At 34.6% G+C, this 19719-nt stretch overlaps 1 protein-coding gene and 1 non-coding gene across 9 annotated transcripts in view; one reads left to right on the top strand and one right to left on the bottom strand.

Moving 5' to 3' along the window:
* Positions 1-19719, top strand: part of DOCK7 (dedicator of cytokinesis 7) — a 213865-nt gene that overhangs the window by 179430 nt on the left and 14716 nt on the right. For 4 of the 8 annotated variants that reach the window (XM_036026202.1, XM_036026207.1, XM_036026205.1 and 1 more), the window contains 7 exons: positions 594-746; positions 8337-8495; positions 9164-9264; positions 10424-10616; positions 12025-12168; positions 14844-14975; positions 16491-16505. In XM_036026202.1, coding sequence (XP_035882095.1) covers positions 594-746; positions 8337-8495; positions 9164-9264; positions 10424-10616; positions 12025-12168; positions 14844-14975; positions 16491-16505 — 897 coding nt within the window. The remainder of the gene's footprint in view (positions 1-593; positions 747-8336; positions 8496-9163; positions 9265-10423; positions 10617-12024; positions 12169-14843; positions 14976-16490; positions 16506-19719) is intronic. The other 4 variants (XM_036026204.1, XM_036026203.1, XM_036026206.1 and 1 more) reach the window with 1 other exon arrangement.
* LOC114498218 lies at positions 19075-19181 on the bottom strand. The gene has a single exon (XR_003684664.1). It is a non-coding gene; the product is annotated as a U6 spliceosomal RNA (small nuclear RNA).

Below are 19719 nucleotides of genomic sequence, written 5' to 3'. Positions count from 1 at the left end.
TGATTTATCAAGAATTCAATGTGTAAGTAGTTCAGTCAATTAAAGTTAACTTATCCTGTGGTGGATGTAAAAGAAGGTACATTTGTTTAACTACTTCAGATATTTATTTCCTCTGTTGGTATCCTCCCAGAAATACATACATTTTAAATCTTAAAGGTAGCTATTTCATGTTAGTTATCTTATAAGATGGAATACAGAGCTGTTGATGAAACTTAACCAGTGAAAATAAGTTATATTACTATTTTGTAGTAATAAAAACACAATACAGGATTATTTCACGTTGGTTACTATACTAAGTATTTTATGTGCATTATCTATTATAAGGTCCATACAATCCCATAGATCGTAGATAATATTATTAGGCTCATTTTATGGATGAGAAAACTTGTCCAAGGTCACACTGCTGCTAGCTAGTAAGTGGCATAGTTAGTATTCAAACCCAGTCTTTCTCTCTCTCGTCCACATTATTAACCATTAGTAAATGTTTTCCCTTAATCATTCTTTTAGTTCTCGGGCTATACTTGTTCAAATCTAGAACAAATCTCTAGTTTAGCCTGTATAAATTTGGTGTTGGTGTTGTTGTTTTTTTACAGTTCCCTGAACTCCTATTTGAAGAAGAGACAGAGCAGTGTGCTGATTTATGCCTCCGGCTTCTCCGACACTGTAGCAGTAGTATCAGTACAATACGGTCACACGCTAGTGCCTCCCTTTATCTGCTGATGAGGCAAAATTTTGAAATAGGGAATGTAAGTGTTTTGTCTCTGGATATGTAATGAAATATAAACCCTGCACCTATATATTAAATGAATTTGGGGGAAGCATGGAATTATTCTGTGTATTTTGAGCCTAATTCAAGACCAAGGGTGTCAAACTCATTTTCACTGGGGGCCATGGCTGAATGTAATTTCAACTCCTTAAGTGTTAAGGAGTAGTTACATTTATATGGTTTAAAATTATTTCAGCCCATTGAAGGCAACCACAAGGCCAATGTGACCCCAAGTGAAAATGAGTTCTACACCTCTGTCCTAGATTGTCTATATTTCTCATTCTATGGCTATCTTATAAAAATCCAAATCTCTAATTTTGCTTCCTATACTAAAAATAACATACATAGTAGTAGAATTAGAATATAAATGTATATTGAGCTATTATAAATTTTAATTATTGTCACTAAGTAAAATCAAAGTGATAATAAAGAAATTTAAAGGTTTAAATATCTTGGCTTGATATTTTATGATTTATGCCAGTCTTTGAGAAATTCCATGTTTTCATTTAAGTTTTTTATTTGATAATATATTCATGTGTTGTAATTTTTTAAGTTTTTTTTTGTCAAATGTTTAATTCACTTATTTTTACTCATGTAAGTGTTTAAGAATTAAATTTTAGGCTCCACTTATAGGTGAGATCATGTAATATTTGCCTTTCACCGCCTGGCTTATTTTACTTAGCATAATGCTCTCCAGTTCCATTCATGCTGTTGCATATGGTAGGAGCTCCTTCTTTCTTTTTGCTGCATAGTATTCCATTGTGCAAATGTACCATTGTTTTTTGATCCACTCATTTACTGATAGACACTTAGGTTTCTTCCAGCACTTGGTATTGTACATTGTGCTGCCATTAACATTGAAGTGCATAGGTTCTTTTCCATTGGTGTTTCAGGCTTTTTAGGATATAATCCCAGCAGTGGAATTGCTGGGTCAAAAGGCAATTCCATTTTTAGTTTTCTGAGAAAATTCCATACTGTTTTTTATAGTGGCTGCACCAGTCTGCATTCCAACAGTGCACTAGGGTTCCCTTTCCTCGGCGTCCTCGTCAGCACTTGTTGTTTGTTGATTTGTTTATGATGGCCTTTCTGACTTGTGTGAAGTGCTATCTTATTTGAGCAAGCAAAATATAACCAGAAACATTGAAATAAAGAACAAACTGACAGTAACCAGAGGGTGGGGGGAGAGGGATATTGGGTGAAAATAGGGGAAGGGTCATCAAGGAATATGTATAAAGGACACATGGACAAAGACAAAGCGGGTAGGTTCGTGGGTAGGAGGAGGGGTGGTGGGGGAGAGGTGAGGGAGGAATGGAGATAGCTGTACATGAACAACAACAAATAAATAATATTAAAAGAAAAATAAATAAATCGAAGGTAAAAAAACAATTAAATTTTAGAATTTTTTTTTGAGCACTGCTTTTGGTATCTCATTAGTTCTGATATGTAGTATTTTCAATGTTTTGTTTTGTAGCTATTTTGTAATTTCAGTTTGAAATTTTCTTTTTTTTTTAACTTTGCATTTTTTAAAGATTTTATTTATTTTCAGAGAAGGGAAGGGAGGGAGAAAGAGAGAGAGAGAATCAATGTGTGGTTGCACAGGCCTGCAACCCAGGCATGTGCCCTGACAGGGAATCGAACCTGCAATGCTTTGGTCGCAGCCTGCGCTCAATCCACTGAGCTACGCCAGCTAGGGCTGAAATTTTCTTTTTAACCCAAAGAGTTGATAGGGTTTTTTTGTTTTAAAGTTTTCATGTTAGTTTTATTGCAGTGTGATTGTACAATGTACATCTCTCTTGTACTGTGGATGTGTGTGTTTGTTCATATATGCAATGTTTTTTCAAATGTTGAACAAGCATTTAAAAAGGAGTATTCTTTATTTTTAGAACATTGAGTTAAAGAAACAAATATACCTTATTAATTACATTTTTCTGTTTTTCTATACCCTTGCTTATTTTTTATCCATTTGGTGGAAAGAGAAATGATTGAAAGCCCACACATTGTATATTTCTCCTATAGCTCTTATTTGGTGAATTAATTTTTATAATTATTTCATATGTTGATATTGATAACTATTACATCTTTTTATGAATTATTATTATTCCCTTTAGAATTGAAAAGGGCTTAAACTGGCTTTATTTCAAACTTTCTCTTTTTTTGGGCCTAAATTCTACCTTTTATGGTATTAACATACTACTGCTTTCTTTCTAATTTGAACTTGCTTCAGTTACCTTTGTCATTTTATTTTTACTCTTTTGAATCATTTTATTTTAGGTGTGCCTCTCATATACAAGATAGAGTTGAGTTTTGCTATGTAATCCTATCTCTAACTTGAATTAAATATTTTCATACTTGCTATTATAACAGATATGTTCTGGAGTTCCATTGTATTATTTTATTATGCTTCCCCTTACTGTCCTTTTGAAAAAATTATTTGTTGTTTTATCTTGCATCATCTGTTTAGTTCACCTTTTGTTTTGGGTATAATGTTTATCATATTCAGGAAGTTTATATTGCTCTAATAATGATAACCTTTATAATTATGTAATATCTTCAGTCCTCTGTTCCTTTAGATCAAACATTCTTAGTGGGGCCAATATTGCCACCAAGCAAATAAAAATTGGTTCTTAAGGGATGAAAAGGAAATTTAGCTATCACAATGACTGTGACCTTACAGAGTGCAACACTATCATTAGCATCTCCCTCTTTAGGACAGTTGACCCTTGAACAACATGGGGGTTGGCACCCATCTCTCCACATTCAAAACCCATATATAACTTTTAACTTCCCCAAAACGTAACTACTAATAGCCTACTCTTAAGTGGAAGCCTTGCCAATAACATAAACAGTTATAACATAAACATGTGTCAATCACAACAGTGATTGATATCACTGTTTTTCAATCACTGTTTACAACAGTGATTGACACATGTTGTACGTGTTATATACTGTACTTTTACAATAAAGTAAGCTAGAGAACAGAAAATACTATTAAAACATGCATAAGGAAGGGAAAATACATTTACAGCATCTACTGAAAATAGTCCGTGTATAAGTTCAAACCTATGTTATTCAAGGGTCAACTGTATTTATTTCTCTCATTGGGTTTTATTAGGTGTTACATGAGCACCATTGTCATTAAATTCATAGAAGATAAAGAACAAAATATATGCAGAATTAGAGAATATAGTCAAGAATGTATACTTGCCCAATGTGATTTGGAGGGACTTCCAATCAGTTGCTGGATCCCACAGTCGTATGGCAAGAGGTGGTCTGTATGTGCCTGTCAGCATCCATTGGCCTCTTTACGGATGTTATATTTGCTCCTTGTTGCTTCTCTGTGTGACTTGAGTTTTGAAAAATAAATGGTTTAACTTTATTATTTAATTCAAAAAAGTTATTTAACCCATCATTAATTATGTCAAGTACTGAAAATTATCAATAATATCTGAGTGAATAACAAGCAACTAAATGCTATTTTGTAATTGTCTACTCAAGAAAGTTCTTGGGAATAATATTTTCCAAGTTCTTGGTTATTCCAAGTTGTCTATACTTCTAAGACAGCAAGGATGGTTATGAAATTCTTGCCTTAGACTTTAAATGATAAAAAGGGAGAGAAAGATCAGCAAAACTTACCAGATAAAGAACACTTAATTTAAAAAAAGGTACTTGAGTACCATTTTCTTTTGGTATTAAATATTTGTTGTAGAGATATCTAAAGATAGCCTATATTTTCCTCCCATTAAAAGAAATTTTTTACCTTTCACCCAAGGGCATGCTCATTTGATTTTTAGAGAGAAGGGAAGGTCAAGAAACATTGATGTGAGTGAGAAATATTGATTGGTTGCTTCTTGTATGCACCTCGACTGGGGACCGAACCTGCAACCTAGCTAGGCATGTGCTGTGACCGGAGTCAAACTTGGGACTTTTTGGTTTGTGGGACAATGCTCCAATCAACTGAGCCACACTGGCCAGGGTATTATCTTCCCTTTTAAATAATTTTTTCCCTCTCAGCCACTCAAGTGACTTTTTTCCTTCATATTCAAAGTTAAATCCCTTTTCTAGAATATGTCATGATGTTGACTGATTTTTGTTAACTTTCTTAGTCATGTGATGTCTACTTTCAATCCATTTATTTCAGAAAGTTTTCTTTAGCCCTGGCTGGTATGGCTTAGTGAATTGAGTGCTGGCCTGTGAGCCAAAGGGTTGCTGATTTGATTCCCAGTCAGGGAATATGTGTGGGTTGTGGGCCAGTCCCTGGTGGGGGTTACATGAGAGGCAACTACACATAGATGTTTCTCTCCCTCTCTTTCTCCTTCCTTTTTCTTGAGTACATAATTGAATATTTGTTTTTTTCCAGGGTATGAGGTTTTTCTTCTAGGTACCATTTATACATACATTAGATCTATTTTTGCTTTACTTTTTGCCTATCATTTTCTCCTTCCCTCTTTAACACTTTCTAAATTTCTTTTCATTTGATTGCTTTTCTCTCCCCTATATCTCTTACATGTTCTTCACAACATCTTTCTTTTACCAATTTTATCCTTTTTGTTTCTATTTATTTTTTTAAGTAGTGTCAGCTCACATGTGAGCTCCTATTTTGTCATCACTTTCTGATTCTTGTTATCTTTTCTTGAATTCTTTTATTTCTGCCTTGTTTCCTTCCTAAGGTTAATGCTTCATAAATTTTTTTATACTGAGGCAAAATATTTCATCAGAGTTTCCATGTATTTTATGACAGCATTTTTAAAAAATAAAAAGCAGCGCCCTGGCTGGCGTAGCTCAGTGGATTGAGCGCGGGCTGGGAACCAAAGTGTCCCAGGTTCGATTCCCAGCCAGGGTACATGCCTGGGTTGCAGGCTTTAACCCCCAGCAACCGCACATTGATGTTTCTCTCTCTTTCTCTCTCTCTATCTCCCTCCCTTCCCTCTCTACAAATAATAAATAAAATCTAAAAAAAATAAAAAAATAAAAAAATAAAAAAAAAAATAAAAAGCAGAAAAGCCTTATTTTTGTTTGAAGGTTCTTAATTTTAAAGTATTAGTAACCAATTAAAAATTTTAATGGAGCCAAATTCAATATGTCTTTGGTATGAATTTGGACCGAAGGCCATCAGTTTGTAACTTCATGACAGTGTTTTTATAAGTCTTCTTTATCTGGTGAGTTTTGCTGATCTCTTCACCTTTTTATTATTCAATGTAGAATAAATTAGATTGTCTTGACCCCAGGTATTTGTAAGAAATTCCTTCAGGAATTTGTTTCTCATTGGATTTTGATGTTGTACATACATCTTGCCTAACTTCCTGAGTTTCTGACCAATTCATTTCTATCCACTTCTCCCAGATTTTTAGCTCATTTTCTTTTCAAGACAGATAGTTTTACCACATCAAAGTGAGTCTCTTATTTAAAAGAAGTTTCTTCTCCCCATTATTTCTGAAATCTGTACTGTAGGATTACTCACTAATTGCTTTCCCCTCCTTTCCTTCTATTGACTTCCTATTTCAGCTTGTCTTGGCAACCTTTACTCATTTTTCTAATATGTAAATTATATCAGCTTCCTCATTTTGCTGAAAATAGATTTATGGATATTTTCTCTATTCATCTTTTTGTCTTGTATGAAATTCAGGAGAAGTAGGAAATTACTATCTCACACTATTCTATTTTTATGGGAAGCTAATTCCTCCTTTTTAATCCAGAACAGAGCAATCCAGTTACTTTATTGATCTTGTTTAGTTTTAAAAATCAAGATCCTAAAATTTGACCACACTCAAAGTTTTCTTCATACATTTGACTGTTATTTTAGGAAAACCTTATGTAATAGGATAAAAATAGGTAATTTATCATTTTAGTGTGAGGTAGTATCTCCAAAAATAGAATAGGTGTTTTAAAACTGGCAGTGATAACAAAGTATTAAATTGTGTACTGTGTACTCAGGTAGGCATTGGGCAAACAGATAAAAGGATAGTCCTTTATTTCAGGCACCTTAGCATCTAGTGAGAAAGAAAATGAACAGGTAATGTTCACCTAATAATGGTAATAAGAACCTACTTCAGATGTTTTTGTGAAGATTATATAAATTAATATTAAGTAAAACAGAACAGTAACTAACACTGAACAGATGTTGAATAATGTTTACTGCTGTTAATATAAGGAGAGGTTGGCACAGGGATAACTATGAGCGCAGAGGGAAATAGCTTATGCACTCAGGGATGGGTTTTCAGAAGGAGAGATGCTTGAATTGAGGATGAAAAATTGTCTAATTAGATGGATAAGTAGGTGAATAGAGCTTTGTACATGATTAGAAAGGCATGGAGACAAAGAAAAAAATGGAGAAAAAAGATACTTTTTTAGCATTCGTGATGGTTATGGTTGGAAGAGAGAGTAGTAAGAGATGAAGTTGTAATTGAAAAGGCCTGGACTAAGCCGTCATGGGGAAGATACATGTTTTCTTTATTACTGTACTCTTGGTCCCACCATATAGTTTGACACATTTGCTGAATTGATACTTGAATTTTTTCCTCAGAGTTATACTCATCCATTGGAGTATTTTGAGGAGAGATGTGTTTAGATTTGCATTTTATAAATTTTTTCTCTTGCTATATGCTTCCATATAGACTTGGGGAATAAGAGAAAAAGGCAGAAAGATCAGTTAGGAAATTCTTACAGTACTGTATTTTGCTGTATATAATGCACACTTTTTTGCCCAAATTTTTGTGGCAAAAATAAGGATGTGCATTATAGATGGGTAGTACTAATTCTGTATTTGTGTAGATGTTTTTAGTTCTTTTATTTATGCTTATGCACTAAAAGTATAACTCTAGAAAGCAATAACAATATCCGTAGCTCAAAAATAAAAGCTAAAATTCCCTTATAATACAAAAAATAAGTATCTAAGCCCTGGCTGGCGTAGCTCAGTGGATGGAGCTCGGGCTGGGAACCAAAGTTTCCCAGGTTCGATTCCCAGCCAGGGTACATGCCTGGGTTGTAGGCATAACCCCCAGCAACCGCACATTGATGTTTCTCTCTCTCTCTCTCTCTCTCTCTCTCTCTCTTCCCTCTCTAAAAATAAATAAATAAAATCTTTAAAAAAAACTAGTAAATTGAAAAATAAAATTAAAAAAATAAGTATCTAAATATAAGTAAATAATTGAATTAAAAAATTAAAACTAAAGTGTTTTTTCCCTGAAAGTTTGGGCCAAAAACATGGGTGCACATTATACACAGCAAAATACAGTAATTCAAGTAAGAAATGGAAAGGGTGTAAACTAAAGCAGTGGCAATGGGAATGGAGAAAGGACAGATTGAAACAGAGGAGGGGATAGTGTGAATGGGATGTATAGTATGCATGATGAGGGGAGAATGATTCCTAGACTTTTGGCCTGAGTGACTATAAGAATAGTAGCACTATTCACTTAATTTTTTAACATTTCAATATGTGTATCTCACTACTTTTTAAAAAATATTTTGCTAAGAGTAGTATTTTTATTAACTAACCTTTTTAGCAAGTAAAAAATTACTCATTTCTTTTAACTTTCCTGTGTAAAATTATAATCTGACAATTTCTCCGTTACAGAACTTTGCCAGGGTTAAAATGCAAGTAACCATGTCGCTATCCTCCTTGGTGGGCACATCTCAGAATTTTAATGAAGAATTCTTAAGACGTTCTCTGAAGACTATATTGACATATGCTGAGGAAGATCTGGAATTGAGGGAAACAACATTTCCTGATCAGGTTAGAAATGCCACTTTTTCAAAAATTAATTGAAATAGGATTGTAAAAATAGGCACTTTTCTAAGTTGATAAATTAAACTTTGTTTTTTACTGGAGGAACCTATATTTTTCTTTCAATCCACATATCATATGCCATAGACGGGACTGAATTTTTTTTTTTGTTTCAATAAGTTACCCTTTCTTCTTGGATTGGTTAATAAAAAGTGGTTAATTCTCTGTGTTTGTAACAAAAAAGAACAATAGACTTAGGCAGTGTGGACCAAAAAAACCTTTGTGATAAAAAACATTCCCACTTATTATTGAAATAGTAATTTGATTTAAAAACTAAAGTTTCTACAAACTACCTTTTGGGAAGATCAGAAACATAGGAGAGAATTTTCTTCTGTGTTCTTTTCTTGTATCTACACTATGCCTATATATTATTTCTACTTATAGTTCTACCTGTTTCGGGTGAGACAACTGAAAAAAACAGTCTGATGAGGAGTTTGTATAAAGTTTTGTATCCCTAACCCACTGTACCCCGGCATTCCCATACTCTTAACTGCATCAATATCATATTATTTGTTTTGAAATTTTAAAATGTTTATCTGAAATATATTCCAAACTAATTTAGTAATTGTGAATAAATGGCATTTGAAGAATGTTTTTCATATAATTCTCTGCCATAGGTCCAAGATTTGGTTTTCAATCTCCATATGATCCTCTCTGACACTGTCAAAATGAAGGAACACCAGGAGGATCCTGAAATGCTGATTGATCTAATGTACAGGTAGTAGCTGATTCACTTATACCTTATATAATGGGCTTAAATCAGTAAGACACAGGAAACATTAGGTTAAAAAAATATACACAAATATTGTAATTTTTTAATGATAGATTGAAAAGTCATAATGTACTTTTTCCAGGCTGCTTTTTCAGATCCCTTATGTGACTTCTCCTTTTAAGCACCATGCATAGTTGTTCAATATATTTATGGATTATCAAAAACAAGAGGGTTTTTTAAAATAATTTTAACACATCAAACACTTTGGCATCCTGTGCCCTAGACTTCCTAGGAAGGCCGAAGAACCGTATTTTAAATGTAAAAAGTCAGTCCTTTAGGAAGAAAATATCATGTATTAATGTTTACAGTAATATTAACTTTCCTGACTTTAAATATGTTTATTCCTATAGAATAATATTTCTCAGGGCACATTTTGAGAATTTTATAATTCCTATTATATGTTGAAAGATGTAGTAAAACTTGAGACTTTTTTTTGCCACATGACCCTCTCTTTTCAGAGTTTTAGAGTTATTTAAAGGCACAAATAAAGCAAATTTTTTTAAACAAAGGTGATGCAATGAAACTTTTATAATTTTTTAATATAAAACTTTATTGTTTCCATAATGAACTCATAATTTTTTTAGATTTTACTTATTTATTTTTAGAGAGAGGGAAAGGGAAGGAGATAGAGAGGGAGAGAAACATTGATGTGTGAGAGAAACATCGATCAGCTACCTCGTGCATGCCCCCTAATGGGGACCTGGCCTGCAATCCAGACATGTGCCCTGACCAGGAATCAAACCAGTGAGTGGCCTTTTGGTTCACAGGCCAGCACTCAATCCATTGAGCTACACTATCCAGAGCTGGACACACAAATTTTCATAGTTTTCCCTTACTGATTGTTTTCTTTAAAGATCATATTTTAATATGGCATGTTCTTTTTTTAGTGCCCTACTCCAAAAAAAAATGCTATTACCCATTCCATTGGCCCACAGCTATTTTCTCTAAGCATACATGAAGACTTTTCCATACCACTGAAAAACTTGTCTTAATAGGTTGTGTTAGATAACAGAAACTTCTGTAGGTAAACACTGAACAAGCAATCTAAACTCCCTTCAGCTTCAGAAGCAAATACTAATTGGGAAGAATTTTCTGTTCTAATTAGAATTGCCAAGGGCTACCAGACCTCCCCAGATCTGCGACTGACCTGGTTGCAGAACATGGCTGGCAAACACTCCGAACGCAGCAATCACGCCGAAGCTGCACAGTGCCTGGTCCACTCAGCAGCACTTGTTGCTGAATATTTGAGCATGCTAGAGGACCGCAAATATCTTCCCGTGGGGTGTGTAACATTTCAGGTAGGAATCTGCCCAATTTACATTAAATCAAGGTATGTCCATTTTTGGTTTTGACTTTCCTTGCTGGTGTCTAGATTAACTCACTTTCTAAGGAAAGCATAAAGATGCAAAGTGTGTTCATGAGATGAATTAACGTTTCACTGTCACTAATATATTTTTAAAGAGTACTTGCTGTCAATTCTCTTTCCACGTGTCCTTACCTCTGAATGATCAGTGCTGTGTATTTTTATTCTCTCTGCCTATACGGCTATGTACTTCATGGCATCTGTGGAATACACTCAAAATACTGAGAATCAGAATTCTGTAGAAACACTTAATTGGTTTTTACTTAACATACCAGATAAACCAACGGCCTGCATTCCTTGTATAAAATATACTAATACCATGTGTTGGGTGATAGTTTACTGTCTAGTAAACTATTTAGTAAATACATACCTCTGACTCACTAGTTGAGTTCCTTATTTACCAGGAGTCACTTAGGAGTTGCTTTTCTTAAAAACCTGTTAATGCCAGGTTCGGAAAATTTCAAATTTTATATTAAATATTATGTCCTCTGATGAAATCTGAATGCAAAAAGAAAGTGAGTTATTGTTTCTCTGAAAACTAAGTTGAATGATTTGCAAAGACTTGATAAAAATGAGTCTCAAAAAAAAACTATTGTTAATTTTAGACCAAATAAAAAAGATTGCAGGAAAAGCTCCCTGAAATCCAGGATAATTTGATAATCTTTTGAAATTCAAATTTTTACTCTAAAGAAACCAAAGCTGAATATATTAAGTGGCGGTTGTGTTATGGATATTTAGTCAAGAGAAATTACATGGAACTCTGATCTGGAAGCCCATACATAAAGACCTTAGACCTACTTTAAAAAATTTGACAAGTATATATCTACTGTAAATGTTTAAGCTAAAATAAAATATTTACGGTACATATGTATCACTTCTTTTTTAGAAGTAATGGCTGATCCCAATCATACTGGGAGTAAAGGGGCTATTATTATATTGAGTTTTTTGATTAACTCAGTGTATGTTGGGCAAGTCAGAGAAACCATTTTTTGTACCTTAATTTCCCTTATAGGGAGTTTTGACAAGATCAATTAAATATTTTTTAAGTCTCCTTAGATGTCCTATGCCAAATTACTATTTTCCTTAGCCCATAATTTTTAAAAGTTTTCTTTCTCATAACTTTTTATTGATGGGAAAGTCATCTAGCAGTGGTGTTTCATTTTATTGTCACCTTCAAAATACAGAACATTCTGGGAGATTTGTCTTTTATCTGTGTATTGACTACCCTTTTTTAAACCTAGGCTGATAACTATATTTCATCTTCAATTACTTTTTCATACACACCTTTCATGCTAAGAAATTAATTCCATTTCAAAACTTTTTTTCAATGTTTTTCTCCCTAGAATATTTCATCTAACGTTTTAGAAGAGTCTGCAGTCTCAGATGATGTGGTATCTCCAGATGAAGAAGGTATTTGCTCTGGAAAGTACTTTACTGAGTCAGGACTTGTGGGATTACTGGAACAAGCAGCTGCTTCTTTTTCTATGGTAGATAACTCTTGTTCATTCTCTTTCCCCAGTTACATATCTCTGAATTATTAGTGATGTGGATGTTTATTCTCTCTGCCTATGATCTTGCTTTTCCTTTACAACAGTTTTCTCTTAGTACCTTCAGAAATATATATGAATAGACGTGTAGCACTCAAGCTGCCTCACATCTCCACCCTGCTGGTGGCACGCAGCTCATGGGACCTCAGCATCCTGAGTTTGCTTCTGGAGTTGGCAGGGCTCCTGGTGTTTCTGGAGTACCGGTGTTACTACAAGTACCCACTGCTGACCTATCTGGAGTACCCCATTCTCACTGCACAAGTATATGTGCACTTGAAACTGGTTTTGTCTTTTCCCAGTCTGACAAGTTCTAGCAGAGCTGCCCCCAGTTCCACACTCGGCTTCTAGGTGGAACCCCATGGGTGTGGGGTGCAGGCTTATGGAGCTGCCAGCCCAGCCACTTCATTAACACTTGGTAAGATCTGTAACGTCTTGGTTCATCCTCACCTTGCCGAAGTAAATCATAGACCTGGCTATGAATTTGTGTACATTCATCATTGTGGCCAGTAAGTTTGCTCAGCTGCAGCACCTGTGGAAGAACTGGGACTCAGGGTCAGTGAGTGCCCTGACCTGGAGCCTTGTTTCCTACATGTGTGCCAGAAATTTTGGGAACTTGGAACTGCAGAGACCATATATTACATTTCAATGTATTTTGTACATACTCTGTGCTTATCATGTTCTTAAATATTTGTTGAATTTCTGGTCAAGATGGAGGTGTAGGTAACCACAGCACACCTCCTCGCACAACTGCAGCAAAAATTCTAACTAAACTACAAAAACAACTATCATCCAAAATCATCAGAAAATCGAGCTGTAAGTCCAACACCAAGGAATTAAAGAAGTCACATTGATCCAGATGGGTAGGAGGGAAAAAGAGATGGAGATGCAAAACGGGCAGTCCCACACCCATGTGTGGTAGATATAATAAGGAGGGATAGCTCAGAAGCAAGGGATCCCAGGTCCACACCAGACCACCCAGCCCAGGATTCCAGTGCCAGGAAGATAAGTCTCCATAACTTCTGGCTGTGAAAACCAGTGGGAGTTGGGGCAGTGGAAAAACTGCAGAATTCTTGGGAGTCTCCCCTTAAGGGGCTTGCAAAGGATTTAGGACTTACACAGACTCACTTCCTCTGGGCTCTGTTACCAAGCCAGCAGCTGGAAGGGCACCTGTGGCATACAGGGAGAAACTGAAGTGTCTGGCATCAGGGCAAGTGCCAAGGGACAGCTTCCTGCCAGACAAAACTCCAGAGGCCAGACAGTGGCCATTGTCCGTTTTCTGAGCCATGCATCACACAGCCACAGAGTAGTGACACCGTATCTGAGACTCCATCAATCTGGTTCACACAGGTTGCCCCATCCTTGTGATAACCTAAAGCTCCACCCCATCCAACTTATGGTTGTGCTTTTCTTCAATAGGCCACGCTACTAAGACAGGAAGTTAAAGTAGCTCTACCTGTATATAGAAACAAACACAGAGAAGCTGTCAAAATGAGGAGACAAAGAAATACAGCTCAAATAAAAGAACAGAACAAAACTCCAGAAGGACAATGAAACAAATGGAGATAAACAATCTATTAGATGCAGAGTTCAAAACACTGGTTATGAGGATGCTCAAGGAAGTCATTGAGTACTTCAACAGCATAAAAAAGACCCAGGCAGAAATGAAGGTTACACTAAGTGAAATAAAGAAAAATTTACAGGGAATTAACAGTGGAGTGGATGAAGCCAAGAATCATATCAATGATTTGGAACATAAGAAGGAAAAAGCAAGCAATCAGAACAATAAGAAGAAGGAATCCCCCCCCAAATGAGGCTAGAGTAAGGAATGTCTGGGACAACTTCAAATGTACCAACATTTGAATCATAGGGGTGCTGGAAGAACAGAAAGAGGAAGAAATGGAAAATGTACTTGAAAAAAATGATGAAAGAAAACTTCCCTAATTTGGTGAAGGAAATAGACAGATGAGTCCAGGAAGCACAGAGAGTCCTAAATAAGATGGACACAAAGAGGCCCATGCCAAGACACATCATAATTAAAATGCCAAAGGTTAAAAATAAAGAGAGAATCTTAAAAGCAGCAAGAGAACAGTAGATAGTTACCTACAAAGGAGTCCCCATAAGACTGTCAGTTGATTTCTCAAAAGAAACTTTTCAGGCTACAAGGGACTGGAAAGAAATATTCAGTGATGAAGAGCAAGAATGTACAACATAGATTACTCTGTCCAGCAAAGCTATCATTTAGAATTGAAGTACAGATAACATGCTTCCCAGACAAGGTAAAGCTAAAGGAGTTCATCATCACCAAGCCATTTTTATAGGGAATGTTAAAGGGACTTATTTAAGAAAAAGATCAAAACTATATAAATATACATATGTGTGTATGTATGTTAAATGTACACACATTCAAACTTACATGTATATCCATCCATCTAGAGGAGACAATATATTGTGCAAAATTTTTTATTAAGCTTTAATAAAATTAAAAATATTATTTGTTTTTATGTGCTTTTGGAAAAGCCTTAGTGGTATTGCTTTAGCAGCAATATTGTAGACTTATAAATTGTAAGTATTTACTTTCTTAGTGATATAAAAGAAAGCAATATCTTTTCTTACAGGCTGGCATGTATGAGGCAGTTAACGAGGTATACAAAGTACTTATTCCTATTCATGAAGCTAATCGGGACGCAAAGAAATTATCCACAATTCATGGTAAACTTCAGGAAGCATTCAGCAAAATTGTTCATCAGGTAATGATTGCAATTTCTAGCTTCAGTGTAAATGGAGAAAACTGTCTAAAAGCATTAGTGTGTTGCATTGTATTGATGTCAAACTAGATCCCATGGAATGACCATTTTAATCAGGTTACAAATGAACAGTGTCAAAATGATGGTTCAGGACCAAAGCAAGGTTTATTAACAGAAAAATGAATTTACATAAAGTAGATAAAAATCATCATAAACTTTACACATAGCTTTTCTTTTTCTACTTTTTGGAATTCATAGTAGTTGCCAAATTTTTTTAAATTGTGAGTTATTTTCTGTTTCACACTGAGTTATAATTATGAATCTGATTTTTAAGTTGATTTCTATTCCTTTGCTGCCAAAAAGGTTTTTATATTTAAGTTTATTTTTTATTAAATGATGTGAAAGTTTAATAAACCCCTAGTATTTTGTGATTTCAACTGAACTGTTTTTCTTAGATGTTTCCATTCAGTTATCCTTTGATATATTTCTAATATGAATATAATGAATATAATGGTTGTCTTATGTTTATTCAATTATAATAGTATGATTTCAGTTTATGGAATCCTCATATTACCACAAAAATTAAAATCAAAATAAACTTGGTTTAAAAATGAATTAGACTATTAGTAGTTGATGTCCCTGAAACTAAATCCTTGGCTCCATTTAAATAGTCTGAAGCATCCTGTTGAGCCTTCTCCTCCTCCATGTCACTGCTCCTTCCCTGTGCCACCTGTGCTGTTATCTTTTACTGGGGTATCTAAGAGGAAGTGGAATATCGAATGTCCGCTTTTGTATTCAGTACTAGTCTTACTTTATCATCTCTCAGCCTGACCTCCACTTTCTTGCCATGGACTAGGCTGTTCTAGATGAATTGATACAATCTGAAAACTTTAAGTCTTAAAATAGGGCTGCTATACTGTTATGCCAGAATTTTACTGTCATCTGTTAAAATATTGAAATTCCAAAAGATTTACTAGGATTCATAATCATAACAGGTGGGTGTTTTTTACAAGCAGTTATACGCATACTGTCGAAGCGTGTAGAGCTGTAAACTGCAAATTATACAGGTCAGGTCTGGAACATCTAGAGCGAGTAGATTCCAAGAAATTTTCATGTATTTGTACCACAGGTATTTGAGCAAAATTGCAATTTCTATTCCAGCTTACCCTGGGTAGTTCAGTGAAGTATAGCTGAGTTTAGTTAGAGATGTAATTTAGATGCAAATATGGGACAAGCAATTGGTTTTCTCTCCCCCAAAAATGTGTACTTTCACTTTGAAATTTCATTTTTAAAAGGTGAAATTTAGTTATTAGGTTTTGAAAAACAATTTATAAAATTGTCAGAGCTCTTAAAAGGGGGAGAATATGGTCTTTAAAAATATCCTAGTGTTTTCTATTTATGGAGAAGAATTTATCGTATATGGTATCTTTACACTACTGAACTTCCTTTGGCCTTTTTTTGTTCTTTTTAAACAGTTTTTTTTTTATGACCTGCCCTTTTTTACTTTTTATTATACAGAGTACTGGCTGGGAGGTAGGTAATGTTTTAGTTAGTTAAAGACACTAATAGATTGATTGACTTGATCAGATTTCTCATGCCGATGCTTTGCCCACATGTGCTAGCTGTGGGCATTCTGTTGCTATCTGCTATCAACTGAATTCATTAACCAAAGAAATTTTGTTAAAATACTGTATGGGTTTTTTTTTAATTTATTATTAAGAGGTGTAGGTAGTGCATGGAAATCCATGTTACATTAATGAGATTCTTTGGTAAATGAGCCACTTGTCATCACGTTAGTTCATTTTTATCCTTTGAAGCATTTTCTTTCATCAACATTTACACACAGATTTCTTTTTTTAACCGTATTGTTTCACCTCATTTTACAGAGGTCGATTTATACGTTATTGCTCAGAGGTGTAAATAGAAAAATACTGTATTCATCTGCTCTAAGATGCCATCAACTGTAAGACATACCTTTATTTTGTATGCATTTAGTAAAAAAACCAGAAACCTCTGTATTAAACCACAACATCCTATCAGTTGAAAGGTGAATGCCAACTACAGAGACATTAAAATGTGGGCCAAAAAAATGTGCATCTTAGAATTGATGAAAGAGTCACTTTAAGCTCTGTTGAGGAAATAAATTCACTTTTGTCATTTAAATTTTGTTAGAGGGAGGAATAAAGAGATTGAGAGAACTTAAAATTTAATTTGACCGCATATTCTGACAGCGTTTGATAATAATGTTTAATGAAAACTATGTGTGCTTCCTTTTATGTTGTAAGTGATTAGGCTCATGAAAAGTTATATATAAATCAAATCTTACCTGAAAAATGCCAGGAAGAAATTGATTGCCATTGTTTTAATTTTTTTCTGTAAAGGAAAGAATTCTATAAAATGCATTTTAATTTATTTTGATGAGGTAAAGCAAGGTATTAATAAATCAGATTTATATAAAGCTAGGTGTACTTGTAAAGTTGTCTGCTTTGCCTCTCACTTGGAAGTCAAGTTTATGTTGACTGAACAGCTTAGGCTTTCTCCGTTTGGTTTTGTATCCTTGTTTTGGGATCCAAATAGAAAACCTTAGGAATAAATGTTACTACTGCATTTTCTTCCATTTCTGAATTGGTTCCCACCTTTTGCTGTTGTACTTTCACATCTACCTTAATTCTCCAGATTAAATGTGTTTGACCTTATTAGTACCTACTGTGGAATCCCTCATTTCTGGGTCTAATTAAGACATATATAATGAGACTTGCCATGGTTATCTATGAGTGATAAAGCTCCTTATGGATTTCCTGTCAAAATGGAATTAGTTGCAAAGTAAGCATAAAAGAAGATATATGGAAACCTCTGAGCAGTTTATTAATAGTCTGCTTGATGCTAAATCGACCCCTGAAAGGTACAATTTTCACTGGTTATGACATTAATATCATTCTGTCATCATGTTTATTACTGCATGGTAAAAGTCACACAGACTTTATTTTCTTGTTTATATCTTGTCACTGCCTTTCACTGGACCTTTAGCTTTGTAGCTTCTAAGATTGTTGCACGCTTGTTTTTTGCTTTTTTCCTTGTAAAACTTAAATGGATGCTTGCATTTTAAAAATGTGTTTGCTACCATTTGCTGCTTATTTGTTTTGAAATTTCCCTAATTAAAATGCTTTCTGTTTTCTCTTCTCTCTTGCCCCTGGTTGCTGACCCTACTCCCTACTTTTACTATTGTCTATTGTGGTAAGTTTCTATCTTGTGAATATTTTTCCTTTTGACTTGGAAAACTTCAGTAATTTCATTTTTTCTATAAAAACTATGATTCCTAGCTAATTTCTTAGTAGTCTTAAAGAACTCTCACTGGGTTTAAATTCAGTAGTAATAATTGATTCATTGTAGAATGACTCATTGATTTATAGGAAAAGCCTTCTGGGCTTATATATTAGCAATGTGTTTCATTTTTCATTATGCTCCTTGATTTGGTACAAATTGTTTCAGTTGGCAGAGCTTTTCGGGAATATGTGTGTGGGTTTGTGTATACTGTATGTAAAAGGTAACTCTAAAACTTGACACTTAGCAATTAATTTGTAAAGTATTTACCGTGCAAAATAGCAAATCATGAACGCTTCATGAATCGTGGTGGCTACTAATCTGCTATGACTGTTTCAGTGCCTTGATGGCTGATGACTGTTCATTTTTATTTGTTTCTTTTCCCCAATCTATTTTTAATATATTTTATTGATTATGCTATTACAGTTGTCCCATTTTTTCTCCCCTTTGTTCCTCTCCACCCTGTACTCCCCTCCCACCAGCATTCCCCTACCTTAGTTCATGTCCATGGGTCGTACATATAAGTTCTTTGGCTTTTCTATTTCCCATACTATTCTTAACCTCCCCTTGTCTATTTTCTTCCTATCATTTGTGCTTCTTATTCCCTGTACCTCTACCCCCACTCCCCCCATCCCCCTCCCTGCTGATAACCCTCAGTGTGAATTTCATTTCTGTGAATGTGTTCCTGTCCTAGTTGTTTGCTTAGTTCGTTTTTGTTTTTGGCTTTTGTTTTTTAGGTTCGATTGTTGATAGTTGTGAGTTTGTTGTCATTTTACTGTTCAAAAATATGGAACACGTCATGAATTTGCGTGTCATCCTCGTACAGCAGCCATGCTAATCTTCTCTGTGTCGTTCTAATTTTAGTATACTTGCTGCCAAAATGAGCACTCTCTAGTCTATTTTTTTAAATAATAGAAAATAAAATCTGTTTTAACCATTTCTTATGATTGCATTTTAAATAATTTTTATTAAAAAAATTTGAGCTTCTATATGGACATTTTAATTTTATTTTTTAAATAATTTTTCTTTTTTAAAGATTTTGTTTATTTTTTGTTTTAGGAAGGGGTAGGAAGGAAGAAGGAGAAAGAGAGAAACATCAGTGTGTGGTTGCCCCTCATGTGCCCCCAAGGGGGGACCTGGCCACCATCCAGGCATGTGCCCTGACTGGGAATTGAACTGACGACCCTTTGATTCCCAGGCTGGTGCTCAGTCCACTGAGCCACACCAGCTAGGGCTATATGGAATTTTTATAACCTCACATTTTGTGTATTTCATTTTTAAAGGATAAATTTATCTCTTTACCAAATAATGATCAATTTATATTCAGAAATAGACAATTTGTATTTACAGTAGAGGACAGTGTTATAAGTTAGAGGAAGACAAAACATGGGAGAGAAATACCAAGTAATTATTCAAGGGAATTCTC

The sequence above is a fragment of the Phyllostomus discolor genome, chromosome 5 (genome assembly GCF_004126475.2).
Source record: "Phyllostomus discolor isolate MPI-MPIP mPhyDis1 chromosome 5, mPhyDis1.pri.v3, whole genome shotgun sequence".
NCBI classification, from domain to species: Eukaryota; Metazoa; Chordata; class Mammalia; order Chiroptera; family Phyllostomidae; genus Phyllostomus; species Phyllostomus discolor.
This window is presented reverse-complemented; position numbering and strand designations above follow the sequence as displayed.